The 18,646-nt window shown below is 44.8% G+C and overlaps 1 protein-coding gene across 1 annotated transcript in view; it reads left to right on the top strand.

Moving 5' to 3' along the window:
* Positions 1–665: 665 nt before the first annotated feature.
* The window catches only part of RIF1 (replication timing regulatory factor 1), a gene marked incomplete at its 5' end in the record, with an annotated part of 24,616 nt that continues 6,635 nt past the window's right edge, over positions 666–18,646 (top strand). The window contains 25 exons of the mRNA XM_010136722.1: positions 666–744; positions 1,425–1,521; positions 2,624–2,754; positions 3,209–3,303; positions 4,595–4,784; positions 6,321–6,413; positions 6,509–6,647; positions 7,699–7,850; positions 8,002–8,119; positions 9,130–9,303; positions 9,552–9,662; positions 9,905–9,967; positions 10,639–10,739; positions 10,939–11,025; positions 11,770–11,843; positions 11,939–12,119; positions 12,957–13,064; positions 13,300–13,449; positions 13,992–14,091; positions 15,004–15,268; positions 16,363–16,405; positions 16,699–16,901; positions 17,051–17,150; positions 17,506–17,649; positions 17,922–18,064. Of these exons, the coding sequence (XP_010135024.1) occupies positions 666–744; positions 1,425–1,521; positions 2,624–2,754; positions 3,209–3,303; positions 4,595–4,784; positions 6,321–6,413; positions 6,509–6,647; positions 7,699–7,850; positions 8,002–8,119; positions 9,130–9,303; positions 9,552–9,662; positions 9,905–9,967; positions 10,639–10,739; positions 10,939–11,025; positions 11,770–11,843; positions 11,939–12,119; positions 12,957–13,064; positions 13,300–13,449; positions 13,992–14,091; positions 15,004–15,268; positions 16,363–16,405; positions 16,699–16,901; positions 17,051–17,150; positions 17,506–17,649; positions 17,922–18,064 (3,141 nt within the window). The remainder of the gene's footprint in view (positions 745–1,424; positions 1,522–2,623; positions 2,755–3,208; positions 3,304–4,594; positions 4,785–6,320; positions 6,414–6,508; positions 6,648–7,698; positions 7,851–8,001; positions 8,120–9,129; positions 9,304–9,551; positions 9,663–9,904; positions 9,968–10,638; positions 10,740–10,938; positions 11,026–11,769; positions 11,844–11,938; positions 12,120–12,956; positions 13,065–13,299; positions 13,450–13,991; positions 14,092–15,003; positions 15,269–16,362; positions 16,406–16,698; positions 16,902–17,050; positions 17,151–17,505; positions 17,650–17,921; positions 18,065–18,646) is intronic.

The following is an 18,646-nucleotide window of genomic DNA, read 5'->3' as shown; positions in this document are numbered from 1 at the left end:
CTGGAGATCGCGGGAAGACTGCGGGGGGAGAAGGGAGGGAGCTTTTTGGCCCCTGCTCGTCGGAGAGCCTGTGCTTTTCCGTTTCCTGGGGAAGCTGCGAGGTGGGTGAAGGATTGTTGGGAAACAGCCAGGCTTTTTTAACTGGGGAAAGAGCTGCATTGCGCCTGCATGATCGGAAAGGTTAGGCTTGTGCCTTCTGGTTTTGGAATCAGTGTATCTTGTCTTAATTGCATTTCTGGAAGGTACTTTTTAACCATGGGGTTCTGCTTTGACCCGGATCTTTCACGTTCGTTAGCGTACGGAGAGGCAGGATCTCCCCGAGTTCCTGTCTTTCAGTTTTGTAGTGACTTCTAAGGCTGTAACTGCTCGGGTATCAGCCGTACCGATCTCACCGTTAGATCTTATACGGTTCTAGTAATAACTGACCAAAAAAAAAAAAAAAGTCCTAACTTAAAGGTAGTGTTAAGCAACAGGAGGTTGTCTTCTGGGTGGCTTTGGGGAATGTGCTGTTTGACTGAACTCTTTCACGTATTCGGTGTGGTTTTTCAGGTTTCTAAAGAACGGAATGGTTCTGTACTAGCTGAAGATTTAGAAAGTTGAAGTTGTGTCAGTGATGACATGTTTAACCTGTCACTATTGCTTGTTTTCCCTTCTGCTCCTTAAAGCCGCTTGACAGGTGAGGAATGCAAAGAATTCACCGAGGATGTCAGAAGACACTTCCCTCAGCTTTGCAAAGTGTTTAAGGTACGTCTTTACCGTTCGGTTTTCTGCAGTGAGCAGGGGTATGTTTAGGTGGTCAAGGCCAGTGGCCAGTGTAAGGCTCGAATCTGAGTCTATTTAATAAGAACTGAGGCTTGTGACACAGCAGTAAGGGCTTGTTGGCAAATGTATCTTCCATATTATTAGAAATTGCTACAGAAAAGATTAAATAGAGGGGTTTGCATGTGTTTGGGCAGGGTTATGTGGCCAGATCTGATCTTGCAGCCAGAAGAGATTCAGCGTGTTCTGTCTGCCTTTGGAAACACTTTGAGCATTTGGAATACACAGCAAATAGCAAATATTTCTGGAGGTGAATGTAAAGACTGGTCTCAGCCATCTTTTTTTTCCCCATTCTGTTTTTGATGTTCAAAAACAATAGGAGTGTCAAGTGCTAGTACGTAATGAGCAAAGAATTAAAGAACTGCGGATGTTTAGGTCTTAATTCAGTAAAGTTTCCTAAATTGCAGAGAACAGAAAGTTCCTCAGCACCTCCGCTTGTTTCATGGGTTCGGAGTGTGCGTAATGGGTGAGGGCGTCTGCCCGGGTGCATCTTTCTGCCAGTGTTTGCTTTTGACAGCCCTCGCTTCACTGAGCAGCGGGGTGGGGATTAAGACAATACTTCCCAGCCACTGCTGTAAACTGAGACTTCCTGGCGTTCTTTTCAGGCTCACATTTCTAGTCAGAACGCAGAGGTGAATAACGCAGCCTTGCAGGCGTTGGGGTTCTGTGTGTTTAATTCAAGCATTGCAGCTGAATTACCAGGTAAGCGAACAGGCTTCCGTGTGGGTGCGGGTGATGTCTGTGTGCACACACATGTCAGGGTTCTTCCTCTGTGTCTGTGTTAGCAGATCCTTTAATTTGACAGGGTACTGCTCGTCAGTGGTTTTGAGCCTTTACCTGGCGATTCCTGGTTGTTACGTTAAATCATAGCATGGTTTGGATTGGAAGGGGCCCTCAGAGGGCAGCCAGTCCAGCTCCAGATATCGTGCTGGTAAATATTTCAGATTAAAGTAATCCAAAATACTGAGACCTGCATTCCCAGAGAGTGCTAAGTCCTGCTTGCATCGCAGTAAAACCGCTGGATTTTGTTCACAGGGCAGAGCCGGTGTCCGAGCTGGCTGGTTCCTCGAGGCACCCGTTGCCCGTTGCAGCAGTCGGGCATATCCAGCTGCAGTACTGTGCTGAGCAGCTGCCTGGTGCCAGGCACGCGCCGTGGATGGGGGGGGAGGTGGGCAGGCTGAGGTCGCCTCTCCTGGGCGCACAAGGGAGTTGGTTGCGATTTGGCTGTTCTGTGGTGCTGGAGTCTGTAGTGACTCCTCAAATAGTAATAACAAGTGGCATAAGTTAATTATTCCTTCTTTTTTTTTCTTCTGAGAAGTGTGAAATGCTCTTGGAGAAGTGCTCTGGAATGACCTTTATTAGAGAGGAACGTAACCTTGGGCAAGACTGAACAAAATCACGTGTGTGGGTTGCAGGGAGCACTTTGTCGTGCCATTCTGTCCACTGAAACTGTCTCTGGCTTTCCACTCATTTTCCAGGGCGTCCTGCTTTCCTGTTACTCCAACCTTGGCCTCGTTTCCTGGGAGAACGAGGCATCTATGACAATATCTGCGTCGTCCCTTTCCTTTCCCCCCACAACTTCTTTTAACCAGTGGACAGATTAGTCAGTTTTGTTAGAGAGTGTCGGGCTTCAGAGGTAATTACTCTGAAATAATCACCATAATTACTGCGTGGTGACTGGTTCACTCCAGGAAACAGTGGAGAGAGTTAGGGAGAGGCGACAGGGATTGTGTGTGCTCTGGGTGGAGGGAAGGGATGAGGAGTTGCACAAACAGAATCTGAGTGCCGTGCTTTGCTTTTCCAGCCACGGAAGTGCAGCTCCTGCTTTCGGCGGTGAACAGCGTCGCTGCAAAAACGTCAGACAAAAACACTCGCACTCGGGCACTTTGGGTGATCTCTAAGCAGACGTTTCCTTCTGAAATTGTTAAAAAGGAGGTAAGTGTCTTTGTGGTTTTGTTCCTGGTGGCCTGATTTCCAAGGGAAATGAGGCTTGTGCGATCTCTTGGTCGCTCTCCAGTCTTTTGAACCTGAAGGTGGTGTTCCATCAAATTTGACAGCCACATAAATGGCCTAAGGTCTTCGAAAAATCGTAAGGGCAGCTGCAGAGGGAAGAGAGCCGAGAGATGACTGTTTCTCTTGAGGGAGAGGCTGCAGCGTGAGCAGTTCTGTTAGATACCAGTGAGGCAGCATGGAGGAGGGATGTCGTGAATACTCCAGTTTGGGCAGAGCTCTAACCTTCAGTCTAGACTGACCATGATCCAGGCACTGGGCACAGTCCTGGGAAACAGAACTTCTGAACTCCAGGGAAATAAAACGCCCGAGTTCCAGCTCCTCGTGGAAACACTTGCATCTAGGGGCTCACTCTGCTGTTCTGCTCTTACCGCCTCAGGTGTCCAGTATTATTTCTACCCTGGAAACCATCCTTGCCAGAGGAGATGTGCAGTCGGTGGTGGTTGAATACGAAGCACTAAATGTTATTATACGGTACGTGCGCTACGATCTCAAACTGTTAAAATAGATGTGAATTTTTTTAGGGAAACTATTGAAACAGAATCTCAGTGACACTAAGTATTCTGAAGAAAAAGCTTTTATTTAATAAATGCACAGAGCTTGCATCTTGAAATATTCTCTTAAACCTCTTGGACCTGGTTTGAACTGCAAAGCCATTTTAAAGTGAAATAGTTAAAGCATTAATGATTTGCTCATTTTATCTCAATATATCAGTTTTTGGTAGCAGAGAAGTTTGATTCTAAAATTTATTTAATATTTAGCAACTTTTGGCTAATTTTGCTCTCTCTAATTCTTCTTGCAAATCCGAGATTAGTAGACAACTGTATCTGGAAAATTACACATTTCATTAGAGAGTTTCTTTTAGTTACATCTGTATGTGTATGTAAATTTTATAGGTGCTTATTAAAAGGAATGTAGTTAACCTTAAGAGCAAGAGTTGTACTTGAAAACAATCTTGAAGGAGATGCTGGGTGTTGGGTCGGCTGACAGCGGTTGGGAAGTTCGGCTGCTGACAGATGTCATGGAGAAACCTCTCTGTTAGGTGGTGCTTGTCCTCCAGCTTTCAGCTGAAAGGCGGCAGTTCTCAGTCCAGCAAAACCAAGCTGTAGTGATGGCGTTTGACATACTGATGCTAAAGAAGGTGCTTGGCAAAATTCCACGATTTGGAGACCAGCTGGTTTGCGCGTTCATCTCTTTGGTCTGGTGTAAACATGTGGAGCAGTTTGTCCTCCTGTGCTCTAACAGCTCGGGAGTAGAGGCTGGAGATAAGAACACTTGGCTGGAGGGTGTACACGGAGTCTGTGCGAACCCCTGATGCTTCAGGCTCTGGGTGGTTCTCCAAAAGCAGATGGGTGGTGTCTTCAGCATGCATGGCCGGTGGGAGCCCATCTGGGCTGCTGAGAGCATGCAGGGGTGGCTAACAGGCAAACTGTGCTGCGTCACTGATGTGGGTAGCTGTGGGTGATGGGGTGTCTCCACAGGCTCTTCGTTTGGCTCTTTTGAGTGTGAAGAAGTGTGGTAGAATAGAAAAGACAGCTTAAATGCCTGCTGCTTTTGGAGAGGTTTGTCTGAGATAACACGTCAGCATTGCTGTTTTGAGTGAGGTGTCACACAGTTGCTTAGAAAAATAAAATGGTTCAGAATGGTTTCCTCTAAATGGTGTGTCAGATTAGACATTCATGGAAGGAGGTAAGATGATCTCTGAGTGTCTCAGCAGTACATCTGCTGGAGATCTCCAATACCTGTGTTTGCGTTTTGAATCTAGCTTAATGGAGCAAACGCCAGCCCAGATGGGGGAAGAGGCTGTGAGGTGGGCCAAGCTGGTCATTCCTCTGGTCGTCCACTCGGCTCAAAAGCTGCAGCTGCGAGGTGCCACTGCCCTGGAGATGGGCATGCCACTGCTGCTCCAGAAACAGCAGGAGGTGGCGGCTCTCACCAAGCACCTCATAACCACCGTAAGTGGAAATCCTCTGCCTTGCTGCTTGGAATGACGGTGGGGTTGTTGGTTGGGGCTCTTTAAGTTTTATTTTTAAATGGCCTTGGAGCAGCTTGACAGTATTAGCTTGTATAACATCATTAAACTTTTATTGTCTCTGAAGGAGAATTTTCTTACCGAAGGTCATGGTGTAACCCCAGACAGCAGCGAAGCACCACAGGGCTGCTTGCTCCCTCCTTCCCCCTGCCTGGTGGGATGGGGAGGAGAGTCAGGGTGGGAGGATGTGTGGGAAAGTAAAACTCATTGGGTTGGGATAAAAACAGTTTAATAATTGAAATAAAATATAATAATAGTAGTGAAAAGGAAGATAACCCAAAAGAAGAGACTAAAACCAAAGACAAGAGATGTGCGGTGCAATTGCTCACCACCCACTGACTGATGTCTGGACAGCCCCCAAGAAGTGACTGGCGCCTCCTGGCCAGCTCCCCCCAGTTTACATACTGGGCGTGACATTCTGTGGTAGGGAATATCCCTTTGGCCAGTCTGGGTCAACTGTCCTGGCCCTGTGCCCCTCCTTGCTGGCAGAGCCTGGGAAGCTGAGAGGTCTTTGACTTGCAATAAGCATGACTTGGCAACAGCTGAGACATCAGGGTGTTAGCCACCCTGCTCTCATCCTAAATCCACACCAGTGCTGTACCAGCTGAAAGGGAGAAAGTTAACTCTATCCCAGCTGAAACTGGGACACCAAACTGGGATCAGCAGAACTCGGTGTGGCACTAACACATCATCTAGCCTAGCTCCTACTCGGAACGGGGCAAGCTTCAAAGCCAAGGCCAGATTGCTCAGGGCCTCGTCCAGTTGAGGTGAGCGTGTTAGAGGATGGAAATTCTACAGCCTGTCTGGGCAGTTTGTCCCAGTGTTTAACCACCCCCATTGCAAAGACCGGATTTGCCTTGTTGAAACCCGGGTCCCGGGTCTGTTGTCTGCAATCCTCTCTGTCAGTGAAGCATCCGGCTTCCTCCTTATGATCCAGCTACAGGTAGTGGAAGAGCACAGCTCTGTTCCCTCACGGAGGTCTGATGGGAAGAGCAGGTCTTGCCCATGGTAAAATTCTGCTGCCTGTGTGGAAGGACCTGCTCGGTCTTCTGTGTGCCTAGAAACGGCTTCTACGGGAACTTGCTCCGTGGGAGTGAATTAAGTATGTTTACAAAAAAAACCCCAAAGACACAAGGTGGTTTTTAGGGTCACTGTGTTTTGGCTCGAGATTTAGAGAGACTCCGAGTATTGAAAGAAATGAATTTTGATTTGTTGGTTGCCACTGTTGGAATAATTAAAACCAACCGTAAAGTTCAACGGAAAAGGTAATCAAGTGGTGGCAACACTTGACTGATTCACCAGCAAGTCTGTGAGGTACGGAGTGAAATCCCTCTGACCTAGAAGGAACATCGTCCCAGGCGCGTTGTGGGTTGTGTCTCCAGACATCGGTGCGAGCATGTAGTTTGTAGAAGACTTGCAATGTATTTCTTGTAGAAATTAAGTTTCTTTCTTTCTGCAGGAATTCATTTCAGAACTTAAGAAATTGTTTTCTACAAAAAACGAGACTTATGTGTTAAAATTGTGGCCGCTGTTTGTCAAATTGCTTGGAAAGGTAAGTGGAAAGGCAGGAAGTTTTGCCATCCCAAATCTTTAGGGAAGGAATTTTTGACAACATAAATCCCTAACTCTGAACTTCTTTCTCTTCAGGTCCTGCACCGTAGCGGCAGTTTTATCAACTCATGGCTGCAGCTGGAGGAGTTTGGATTTCGTAGTGGCGCACCAGTGGTAAAGAAAATGGCCTTCATTGCATGGAAGAGTCTAATAGATAATTTTGCTCTAAATCCAGGTAGATTAATAAAAGCTAAAGCTGAATTGTTTTGTCTGCTGTCACTTTGCATAACTGGAAGAGAATATTCTGTCTAGTAGTGGTCAGCGCTGTGGTACGTACCACTGGCTGTACTCGCCCTGTACCTGTGGTGTATACGTTGTGGTGTATATGTACACGTGGCGGTGTCTGCTGCCTGCATACGCGGCAGGAAACTGAGAGTTTTGTTGGGGGTTTTCTAAGGAACGTGACAGTTGGAGCAGTAGCTCTATCTTAATTTTTCTGCTAGGAGGAATGATCAGAATAAAATAAACAAATCTTTGTTTCGTAATGCTTTAATTGATCCAAACAGCAAAGAAACAGAGAATAAAACATCCTGTAGATCAAATTTTGGACTGTGTGGAGAAGAGGAATGGTTCAGGGTTCTGGAGGTGTTGAAAGAAGTTGCTTTAGAGGAATAACCGAGACCTGAACAAGTCTTTAAAGTCTCACGTGTCCAAACACACATTTATTTTTAACCTTGCTTCCGCTTCCTGTGTGTCCTGCAGAGGAAGCTGCATGTGGATCCTTCTTAGTTCAACTGAATTGAAATGAAATTGCTATTTTAACTTGTTTCGTACGTGGTCATTTGTTCTGATCATTGTTCCTCATAAATTAATCAAAAACTGTACTGGAAGATGAAACCCGTGGCACAAGCGGCGTTCCAATACAGCAGCAGCCTGTCCTCAGCGTTGCGGGCAGCTGCCGATGCTGCGGAGCTGGCAAAAAGCCGTCCTCCTCTTTGAGCACCTGCATGGGCCTGAGCCAGCGTCTGCCCGGCCGTGCCCTGCTGGTTCTGCTGCGGTGGGGAGTGATCTGTGGGAGCGTTGAGGGGTTGCTCTGGATAGTTAGGGCAGTAACATGGTCTGAAAGTTCGGTGTGTTTACCATGACAAATAGCGAAATGAGAATACAGTAATTGAATTTTAAGTTAAAATATATTAGGAAAAACCCCAACGGTTTGAAATTTTTTCTTTTTTGTTGTGATTTAATTGTGTTGCTAAAAACACGTGCTTTTTTTTTTGGTCTTCAAGATATATTATGCAGTGCTAAAAGGCTGAAATTGCTAATGCAGCCCCTGAACTCGATCCACGTCAGAACAGAGTCTTTGGCGCTGACAAAGCTGGAGGTCTGGTGGTATTTACTCCTGAGGCTGGGACCTCGGCTGCCCGCCAACTTTGAACAGGTAATGGAAAACAGTCACAGCATCATCGCTTTGCCTGTGGGGAGTGCATGACACCAAGTGCCCCGCTTTGTCACCGTAACCTGTTGGAAACGCGTGGTTCTCTGCGGCTCACGGCTTGTGTGCGTTGTCCCTGGTTTCCCTGTCTTGGCAGGTTTGTGTACCGTTAATCCAGAGTACTTTGAGCGTAGATTCTGCTGCGCTGCAAGGAACTTCCCCGCGTCTGCCAGCCAACCAGAGTTCAGCCTCAGCAAACCCCGCACAGAAATCAGGTACTAAAGCACAGTCTGTTTCCACCTGTAACCAAGACGCAGTGACTTAATCCGTTCTGTTTAACGTTCTTACACTTTTTCATTTGCGATCTGTCATTGACCGTTAATTTTTCTGCGTGTTCCTTGGAGAGCTCAGAGGTAGGGATAGGTGTTGGATAAAATCAGGGTGTTGAAGTCAGTATTTCAGGTTCACAAAATTGTACTAACCAGCTTGTATTGAGAACTGGTTTTAATGCCCTGAATTGTGTTCTCTTTTGCAAGGGAGCCCTGGCTCGAGACTTTTTCAGCATGTTTGCATATATTTATATGTGCCGTTCTCATTTCTATGGCATTTTTAGTTTCTGCCTGGCTAGTAACCGAGCGATCACAATACATCAGTAACTTTGGTGCTTGAAATACGTGTGAAGTCACACCTAGCTGAGCTTTACATCCGCATGCCTGAGAAAGCAGCTGCCTCTCCCTTCTCCGTGGGGAAAGCCCAGCATTCACAGCTTTTGTGGTTCTAGGCTGCTGACACTGGAGCCTCAGGGGTGGTGTGCAAGTATCCTGAATGTGTAGATGTTCTTTGTTCTCTTTAAAAAAGTATCTTAGTTCTGTAAGATGATACCTAGGGTGCTCACAGTCCTTTGCAGTGAGACCTTAAACTTGAGTTCAGGGCAGAAGTTTCTCGTGGAAGCTCTTTCCCGGCATTGAGCGAGTCCATAGCGTGGCCTGTAACTTGCTGTAGAACCACAGCTCCTCCCCTGGAGACTTTTGTTGCCAAAATAAAGTTTGGCGTCTGAGGCTTTGCAGTCATTGGAATATACTTTCAAAATAAGTCGTTATGTCCTTGCCGTTAAATCCCAGTTGACAGGATGGATCTGTCTGGCTCTTAAAGGTCCCTTTCAGCCAGCACTATTCTGTGCTTTGTTCTTTTCATGTTAACTTTGGGATTCGGGTCTCTTGACTCATTCCTTTCACTGGATTGTGGATGCAGTACGAGACAATGTGATTTTTCTCCTCTCCCTTAGGTCCTTACCCATCTGCAAGTCTAGTCACAACAAGGATGAACTCGAATTCTAGCACAGCAGAAATGGTGGTGACTCCTTCTATTCAGCTCCTGGGAATTGAAATGCTGCTTCACTTCTTGATGGGACCAGGCATTCTGGAATTTGCTAAGCGAAACAAACTTGTACTTGGTTTAGGTATACAAGTTATTTGTTTTAAGCTCTTCTTCATAACCTGAAATGGCAAATTTGGTTGGATTTAAAGACATCTGTTAGGATGAAATCCTTCAAACACTGAGAACTGTTAGTGGTCATCTTTAACACTAGAAATGGGTTTTATGTTAAATACTGCAAGTGCGCATATAGACTTGGTTATCTTTAAGGCTTTTCTTACCAGTAGAATGCGAAGTACCAGATTTACAGTGCGTGTTTCTTTGTTCTCCTAGAGCCTCTCCAGTACCCACTGATCAGTAGTCCTTCTTTTTTTTGTAAGCACGCCAGCACGCTTACAACCGCCGTCCAGGATGGCTTTATTGCAATCGGCAAAGAAGTTCCTGGTAAGAATTTAGTGGTGATGGATTTCTTTCCTGGAAACTACAGTGGGCGAGGGAGATGTGTGAAATAATAACCCCTGTCTGTAGTATCGCAGTGTTGCATTAAATAGGGGTGATCCGGTGGGTTTGAAAGCTGGTGTCAGGTCTGGCTTACGTAAAAGTCCGTTGTTTAGCACAGTTTGTGTTTTTAACTGCAGTTTTGTTTATTTTTTAGTTTGTAATACAAACATTAATCTATCTTGTAGATTGTACGCTGAATATTATATGGAAGGACATCAATGGCTTTGTAAAAACAGCTACTGAATCAGGTAAAAGTGTGGGGTTCTTTTTTTATTTGTCATTGCTGACCAGTTAGAGGTGTCGTGGTTTTTTGGTTTGTTTTTTTTTTTTAAAGGTCTTAAGTGGCATTTGTTTCTCTGCTGTAAAGCTTGGTTTTAGGCATCAGCAGCAGTTCTGTATCAAGTAGCAACCGACATCTTTCACGATGCTTGTGTCTTTGTGTGGCAAATACAAAATCACGGTGATCTGAGCCAGTGAGGCTTTTGGGGAAGGCAGAGCAGCAAGTCACTGCTGGAGCACTGCGTGGAGCAGTGGGACAGACAGTAAAGCACTTCACCTGCATTTCTGGCTGAAGAAATCTATCCATTTCCAAATAAAAAAACCCCAGCCCAAGGCTTTGGTATTGAGGAATTAATGTGTTACTGAAATGAGTGTCTGTTCTGTGGCTATGGCTAGCTTTTTTCTTTAATTCAGAGTTAAGGCTGTTAATTGTACGAAGGTGCTTTCACTTCAATAATAAACTTTATTTCAGTTACACTGTTCTTCAGAGCAGAGACTTGGTGTCTGAATCTGAAGTATCTGGTATACATTTATAAATACACACAGAATTTTTATTTTACAGTACCTCACAGTGCTTAAGTGATGGTCAGAGTGACCGTTACCTCGTTGAGCTCTCGCTAATAAATACCCTTTATTCTAGGGAGTAAGAAAGAAAAGCAGGGGTCGGAAATACTGACTGTGTTGCTCCAGGCCTTAAAAAACATCGTTAGATCAAATTCTCTTCCTGTGCAGAAGGCACTGGTAAGTTGGGTGGGTTTGTCTGGTTTTTAAGTCTCTTACCTGCAGTGTTGACAAAATTGGGTTCTAACAGAACCTTCTGCTTCAAAGGACAGTTACTTTCACAAAGGATTCTTTTTATTTTACTAAAGGGAAGGAATTGTTGCTTTGAACCATCATGAAAAAATTATTAACATACCTTTTCATCTTTTCCCCTGCTTAGTCCCTCATTGATATTACCGTTAAGGAATTGCCTCCAAAAGTTTTGGGATCACCAGCTTATCAGGTTGCTGATATGGATCTTTTAAATGTAAGTTTGACTTCAGAACTTTGTCTTATTTATGCTCAAGAATACTAGATGTCGTATTTGCGTAGAAGTACAGAGCACTTATCTTTCAGGAAATCGTGTTAGTCTGTGTTCCGGAGCGCAGACTTTGTTCCCAGTCCTCCCCTCTGACGAGTAGGGTCCCTGTCTGTAACTGAAGGGAAAGTGCTGTAATGAAAGAGGATTGCTCGTGTTTACAATGATTTATAATACAGGTTGCACATTCTTTGCAAGGAGACTAATAGTTGAGTGTGTGCAAGTATAAAACTGTATCCTACCAGAAGCAGCTGAAGAGCTCAACTCTCAAAATCCCTCTGGGCTTTTTCTCCCCAAGTTTTTATTTACATTTGGAGGCTTTTTCTGCCTCAGGTACAAGAGTCAGGGCGTGATGAGGGTGGGTGAGGTTTTAACTGGCTTCTGCATTGACTGTGTACCTCTTCCTCGCTGGGCTGCACGCAGTGTCAAGGCAGTCATGACCAAGTACGGTGAAGCTCACCGCCTCTCACACGGGACGGTGGTTCGCTTCAGGTACAGTGTAACTGGGATTCTGCTGAAGCAGCAGGGTCCAGCAGCAGCTTGGGTTTCCAGCTCCCCCTCTTAGAACTGACAGTTTTGGACCACTTCAATAATGGGAAATTGCTGCCTTCGAGTTAAGTCTCATGTATGGAGACAACGGTTTCATGCTGTCAGTGCGTACGTTGCTTTGACCTCTTAAATGTCTCTTCCAAGGGAACACCGGCTTTGTTCTTAATCCAGCTGCCTTTTCACAACAACCTCTTAGAACGCTGCGTGACAGATGAGAGGTACGTGGTGGGCTTTGTTTGCAGCGAGCTTCCCATAGAAGTTTTCCCTGACTTGGGCTGAGAAAAGTGTCTTATCAATTAACTTTCTTCCCTAGGTTCTTTGTAATTCTGGAAACGCTTGTGGGGTATGTTTTGTCTGGGCCTACATCTCCGCTGGCTTTCAGCGAATCTGTGATCTGCGTTATCAATCAGCACGCGAAGCAAGTGGAGAACAAGGAGCATCTCTGGAGAATGTGGAGTATTGTTGTCAATCCGCTAACGGACTGGATTAATCGGGTATAGTGGTGTTCTGTTCTTCCCTGTCCCCTCCAAAAAAAGGCCCAGAAAGACTTTGTGCTGATCTTCCATCTTCATGTATTTACCTGAAGCAACTAGTAAAATTCAGTAATGCTTGGTGGTATTTGTGAAACGGGGATCTGTGCAGCATGGTTTTATGAAGTCCCTAACTGGAGTGTGAACATGTGCGGTGGGATGGGATGAAGGGTGGTTGTGGAGGTGGGATCTAGAGCGTGGTTTGAAGTGATGCCGGTCAGTAAGAATGATCATTCCTAGAGTACAGTGCCCAGGATGGTGTTGGGAATGTTCTCCTCCCTTTTGAAAATTATAAACATGCTTAGAGATATGCTTCAAGCCTTCACTCCTTGGCATGGTGGAAACCTGCCTTCCAGGACCTGTTAACTTGGAAATATTAAGACTTCTTTTGTTAATATGAAAATAGACTAAATACCAAGTTGTGATGTTTAGGACTCAATTAGGACAATGTTTCTTACTGATGTGAGTCTTCTGGATTGGAAGCCCTCCTGAAAGCCCCCTAAACTGTACCACTCAGCAGGTTCTGCAGATGATGTCCTGGGGGTGCCTTGGCTGTAAGGTCAGAGGCGTTGAACCTATCCTCAGATAGTCCTTCAACCTAAAAATATTAGAACTCATGAGGAAGGTTTGAGGTGCTTTAAGCTTTTGTCATCACTTACTGCAACTGAAGTCAGTGAAAAAGACATAAGCCATTTCGTAACTGTTCTTATTCTTGGAATGAAGCTATTTTGGAATTTAGGAGTGCTTTTCATCTTGTTAAACAGTGGCTTTGTTCATCAGGGCATCGTCTTTTCTTTGCAGACCAATGAAGTGAATCAGGGCGATGCGCTGGAACACAACTTCAGCGCTGTTTATAGCGCACTGTTGTTACCAGTGTCACACATCTTCTCCGCTCAGGAGTTTCCTCAGGTAACAGCAAATGCATAAACTCGCTCAGAAGCCACGCGGGTTTTGTAAAAGCTATGAAGGACTCTCTGATAATCTCGGAGCAGAGTTTGTTACCAATATGTGCGTACATTGCACTGTGCTCCAGGGCTCGAATCGTAGAGTTGACGCAGATTTTGACAGAAGAAAACTTGAAGCAAGTTTTTATCTCTGTGCACAGACCTTGGTACTTATAAATGTTTTTTCTCTGTTTTTAAAGCCCACCATGAAATCCTTGCTGCGCACGTGGTCGGACCTGTACAGAGCATTTGCTCGCTGTGCTGCTTTAGTTGCAACAGCAGAAGAAAATCTATGCTGTGAAGAACTGTGTGCCAAAATAATATCTGGGCTAGAAAGTGAAACCTCAATAGTGAGTATAAACTGCTGATGCCAAACTCTATCAATACATCAGCAGATGGATTTGAAATTAGAGACAGGAAACTGTTGTAAACTCTAACGTAGATGTTTCTATAACATTAACATGTTTTGTGTGAGATTTGTACAGAGCCATAACAATAAAATCCTTCATGCTTCGAAGTTGACTGTCTTAAAAAAGACTGCTGTGAAGGGAACAAACTAAAATTAGGTGAGAAAGGAAAATGGAGATTGAAACCAGGGAATCTGAAGGGTTATGTCATTATAACTCACTTTGGATGCTGCTGTATCCTGACGATAAACTTCAGTTTCAGAGCTTCTTTAGGTAGTACATATGTTCACGTCTTATAGATCAGTAATCTTCAGCTTGTGCTAACGTGTGTCGTTTTAGAATGTAATTTTATCTGAGTTTGACCTGATAGCGCAGGCAAATTTCATCCCCTCGTAAACGTAAAAGCTGTTTGTGCTGCTGGTTTTCTTTTTTTCTGCCACTGTTGCTCTTTTGGGCTGTGCTGATGACTTCTGTTTCCTCCTCAGATGTTTTCAATGATGGATGGGCTCACCCATATTATATCAGTTATGGTTGACTGCATCAACTTTGCACCATATGGTACTAAATATCAGCCAAAAACTAGATGTAAGAGAATGCTTCAGTATTGGGGGGTTCTGTGTCTTTCTTCCAGAGCTGGTTGAAAATCGGAGTTGTTGTGGATGCAGCAGCGGTGGCTGTAGCACGGCAGAGGGCTCTACGTGCCACACGTGCTCCCTAAGCACTGTAGGGATTGGCATGGGAAAGAAATCAGAAAAAGGAGTTAAAAATACCATCCACTATGTGTGTTTGAGTGTCAGAGCTCTTCTGTTTGAGTACTTACTGCGTAGCCTCACAAAATACGTCTGAAAAGGATGTAAACGTCAAGGCCGCTTCACTTGCCAGTCGCTGTAAAACGCTGCTGCTTTCTGAAGCTGTGTTGGATGTTTGGGCTCTGATTTTGTTTTTGCGTGCGAAATCTGCTGCTTTTGCTTTGTTCAGACGTAGTCTGAAGCAGCAGTGCTTGATCATCACCCACGGTCTGATTATGTCTGTAGTACCTGCCTAAAACTGGTGCTCAGCCGTTAACGTGGCGTTTGAACAGCCGCTGCTCCTGCAGGCGCTTTGCGTAAAATAGTCGAGAATGGGGTTAACAGAAGACGGAAGGTCATTGTATGTAATGTGTTTTGCTTCCTACTCCCATTCAAAGTATTGAGGCTGAAGAAACTATTTACAAAATAACACAATTCAGTGTAAAACTGGAAGTACTTCTAATTTCTCTGCCCCATATGAATTTCTCAGACTAGGACATTGCATTGAACTGCTGAAACAATGAAACGCTTTAACTGAAAATCCTGATGAGGAAAATAAGGGTAGAAACCTCCCTTACAAATAAGTAACCTGATAAAGTTGATACTTCCCCTTCTCGTCACCTGTAGGGAGAGTTTGGGAATCAGTTCTGTTGTAAGGTGTGTTGGTGAGATAACAAAATCAATTTTTATTTTATTTTTTTGTTGTTAGCTCCACAGACACCTACAGACTGGTCGAAGAAGAAGAAGGAGCCCCTGGGGAAGCTTGCCTCTCTCTTTAAGCTCCTGGTGATGTTACTGAACTCTTTCCATGGCTTCAGTTCCCAAGAAACCTGTTCAGAAACACTGATCTCTGTCGGTCCTTCAGTTATCGCTGTTCTGCACAACGTCATCAGCCACGTCTCGTTGCCGTCGGTGATTGGGAGCATGTTTGCCATGTTGTCAAAACCCCTGGCAGTCTTCTACGAAAGAGCAAAGTGAGTATTGGAACTGGAAATCGGGATTCATGTTCTGCTGCTTACTGGCGAGATGTTGTGTGGTCTGGAGCAAGCGGCATGTGTGAATATAGCTCAGGGGGTTAGTACTAACGCGCTAAGGATTTTCAACTCCTGCCAAGTCTCTCACCGTGTATTTTCAAGGTGCTACTTCTGTGGTGCACCTGAGTGCTGCAGAGAGAACAGGCCTGGGGGGCAGGAGCTGGGAACTTGCTGTTTTCTAAGATTTCTGTGTAAAACCCGGGTTGCTGGGGCCGAGGCAGCTGCTGGAGCAGCCTGACCGGCGCCTCGGAGCCTGCGGTGCAGCCCTGCCCTCCGCGAGCTCAGTGGGATTCAGAAACCATGCCTGGGTGTTGCAGTCTCCATCAGCGTGGTTTTCTGTAGAAGTAAACCCAAGGACACCTCCAGCACCCCTGGCAGCTTGGCGTTGGAAACTGTCCTCTCCCCAGAGTGAATGTATTGTCACCTCCAGCAGACCACAGCGGTTGGGGTCCAGCTGCTCTTTGTTTTCACTGTGGCAAAGATACTTACAGGGGTTTGGTTTCTGATGGGCAGGAACCCCGTACATTTTTGTAAGGAAAACATCATGAGTGGCTGAAGTGCACTAAAACACTAAGATCTGAAGTAGAGGGAAGTACTGAGGGAAACTCGTTTGTTGCTCTGTGGTTGCTTTTTCGGTTGTGTTTTTGTTTGGTTTTTTTTTTTCAAATACAAGTTTGGGAGGCCTTCGGGGTGGAGGGTACTGAATGCTGTTGGCTCACGTTTTACAGGATGGTTGTACCCAGGGATTTATTCACATGAAATTACTCAGTTTGGGTGGTACTTCAGGTTTGTAATGGAGATATTTATGAGGTCTGGGAAACCTGTGTGGGGAGAGGGTTAAGGACAACAGAGATGACAGTTAAAGGTTTTCTTATGGAGTAACTTCTAAGTTTTTATTAATTACTACCCACCTTTCCATTAGTTTTTCTTAAACTTGGCATATAACTATCAGTGGGGGCTACAGGATAGGCTGGCATGGAACTGTTTACACCATGACACTTTTGAAAATACCACCTTTTTGTTCACTTTGGCAGGCTGGCTGATGGGTCTCAAGTGTACGGTCACCTTAACAACAAGGTAAATTTGCTCAAGAAATAGGTGGGGTTTGGGCAAATGTGGGATCCTGGAGTTCTGCCACTCATCCTGTAGTCTAAAAAAATTTTTCATGAAGGAAGAGATTGAATTTGTAATTGATTTAATTTTAACTAAAAAGGGAGCTGAGGGGAGGACTTCGTGTGGCACAGTGCTTCGTTTATTCAGACCACACTCTTCTGTGGGATAGTAGCATTTTAAATAATACTTTAAACTTTTTAATAGTGGATATGTGCAATATCTGAGTTAAATAAAAACCCTATTCTTCCCTCCCGCAGCTTGAAAAGCTACTGGCTGAGATCATCGTGTGCTTGCAGTCTCACTGCACTGGCTCTTACGACAGCGAGCTGCTGGAGCAGCTTTCGCCCCTGCTCTGTGTAATGTTCCAGCATAAGAGCAATCAGCTCCGCAACCAGGGTGCCCACTTCTGGAACGCCACGTTTGCCAAGACTACGTCACTAACGTACCCGGAAGAGTTAAAGTAAGAGAGCTGTATTTTTTCTATCTTTTTGATGTTTTTAAGTGAGGAGATCTCGGGGTTTGTTCTGGTTACCATTGATATTCTGCTGGGATATCTGCTGCTCCTGTTGCATACCTCCAGAAGCTTAAAATTCTTCTTCTGTTGAGCAGGTCTGTGTTAAGCCAAGCCAAAAAGAAAATTCCGCTCCTTCTGCCTGGGTTTGAAAGCATTGAGGTAGCTGAAGACTACAGCAGCCCCTTCTCCGATGTGGTAAATATTTTGTTGACCCCAACAGGTGCTTCATTGTGTGTAACTTCATGGAAATTGGTCAGGAGGTAGCAGCAAGGTCTGGTTTTTTTTAGTGTGATTGGCTTGCACTTGCTTCATGTTGGGAGTCAAACTGTGCTGGGTGAGCACTGGGAAAGACCGAGCTGTTCTTCAATTCAGTTTAAATCTTGGGTTCTTCTCCTTGTTTGAAACAACTATTAAGTTGTCCTCCATGTAATTTAGAGGAGATTGGGAGCGTGGGACAGTTTAGCTGTAGCAGATACATCTGAGGACGGGTTTGTAAGCTTGGAGTTCTCCCCATGCACACAGTGCATTTGGTGTGTTTCTTTTGGAATAGCTGGAAAATTCACAGCTGGATGCAAAGATCAGTGGAATGGAAGTGAAGCGGGGTCAGAAACGAGACTCTATACTGGCACAGACGAGTGAACTCAGAAACGAAGTCAAAGACAAGTCCAACAGCGTGCAAGTACCACCTGCAAAGGTAAGTCAGGTGCTTACAGAGAGGTGGGTGGAATCAAACCATTTCACTCTGCAGCAGAACATATAATGTGCTGCTGTAAACTTGCAGTAAAAACTCAGGAGTTTGGCGATGCCGAAAATCAGCACCTACAGAGGGATCTGTGCCAGTCAGTGTGCCAAAAGAACGCTGGTTGGTTGAGACCTGTTCCCTTTAGGAACATGAACCATGAGAACACTTTCAGCTCCTCGTTTGTTCCCAACCCAAGGCTTTGGTTTTCTTTTTCCTTTCTGTAGCTGAAACTAGAATTTCCATCTTTGAAGACTAGAAGTGAGATACTTCTGGAAGAGGAGAAATCCGCTGATTTTGTGTTTATTCCTCCAGAATCAAAAGCAAGAATATTGACAGAACATCAAAAAGAAGTGCTTAGGTCCAAGAGGTCTGTAATCGATCCTGTTTTCAACCAAAATGGGAAATGTCTTTGTGCTGAGTATGTCAGACTGGCATAGCCGCAGTCCCTGTATCTCAGACTACTCTAGATAATTAGGTCTTGTGCTTCCATGTGACTTACAGAGTTTAAAGCAAACCAAGTTCCTTGCTCTACTCCTTTAAAGCCACCAAATGACTCTCTGACCTGCATTTCCCATTTTGATTGTATTACTCTGGTTATTTGGAGTTTGCAGGTGAGAGTCATGAAGTAAAAATGGAAACAAATTACCAATGTGAAATGTCACTCTAGATAATTAGGTCTTGTGCTTCCATGTGACTTACAGAGTTTAAAGCAAACCAAGTTCCTTGCTCTACTCCTTTAAAGCCACCAAATGACTCTCTGACCTGCATTTCCCATTTTGATTGTATTACTCTGGTTATTTGGAGTTTGCAGGTGAGAGTCATGAAGTAAAAATGGAAACAAATTACCAATGTGAAATGTCTTTTTTTTTTTTAATTAAATCATTGAAATGAAAGGGATTTTTTTTTCCTCACCTTATCTGAAGGAAAGGCTTCTAAAAGAGAAGTTTTG

This window comes from Buceros rhinoceros, unplaced genomic scaffold, assembly GCF_000710305.1.
Source record: "Buceros rhinoceros silvestris isolate BGI_N320 unplaced genomic scaffold, ASM71030v1 scaffold11295, whole genome shotgun sequence".
NCBI classification, from domain to species: domain Eukaryota; kingdom Metazoa; phylum Chordata; class Aves; order Bucerotiformes; family Bucerotidae; genus Buceros; species Buceros rhinoceros.
The sequence above is the reverse complement of the archived record's forward strand: the minus strand, read 5'-3'. Positions and strand labels throughout refer to the sequence as shown.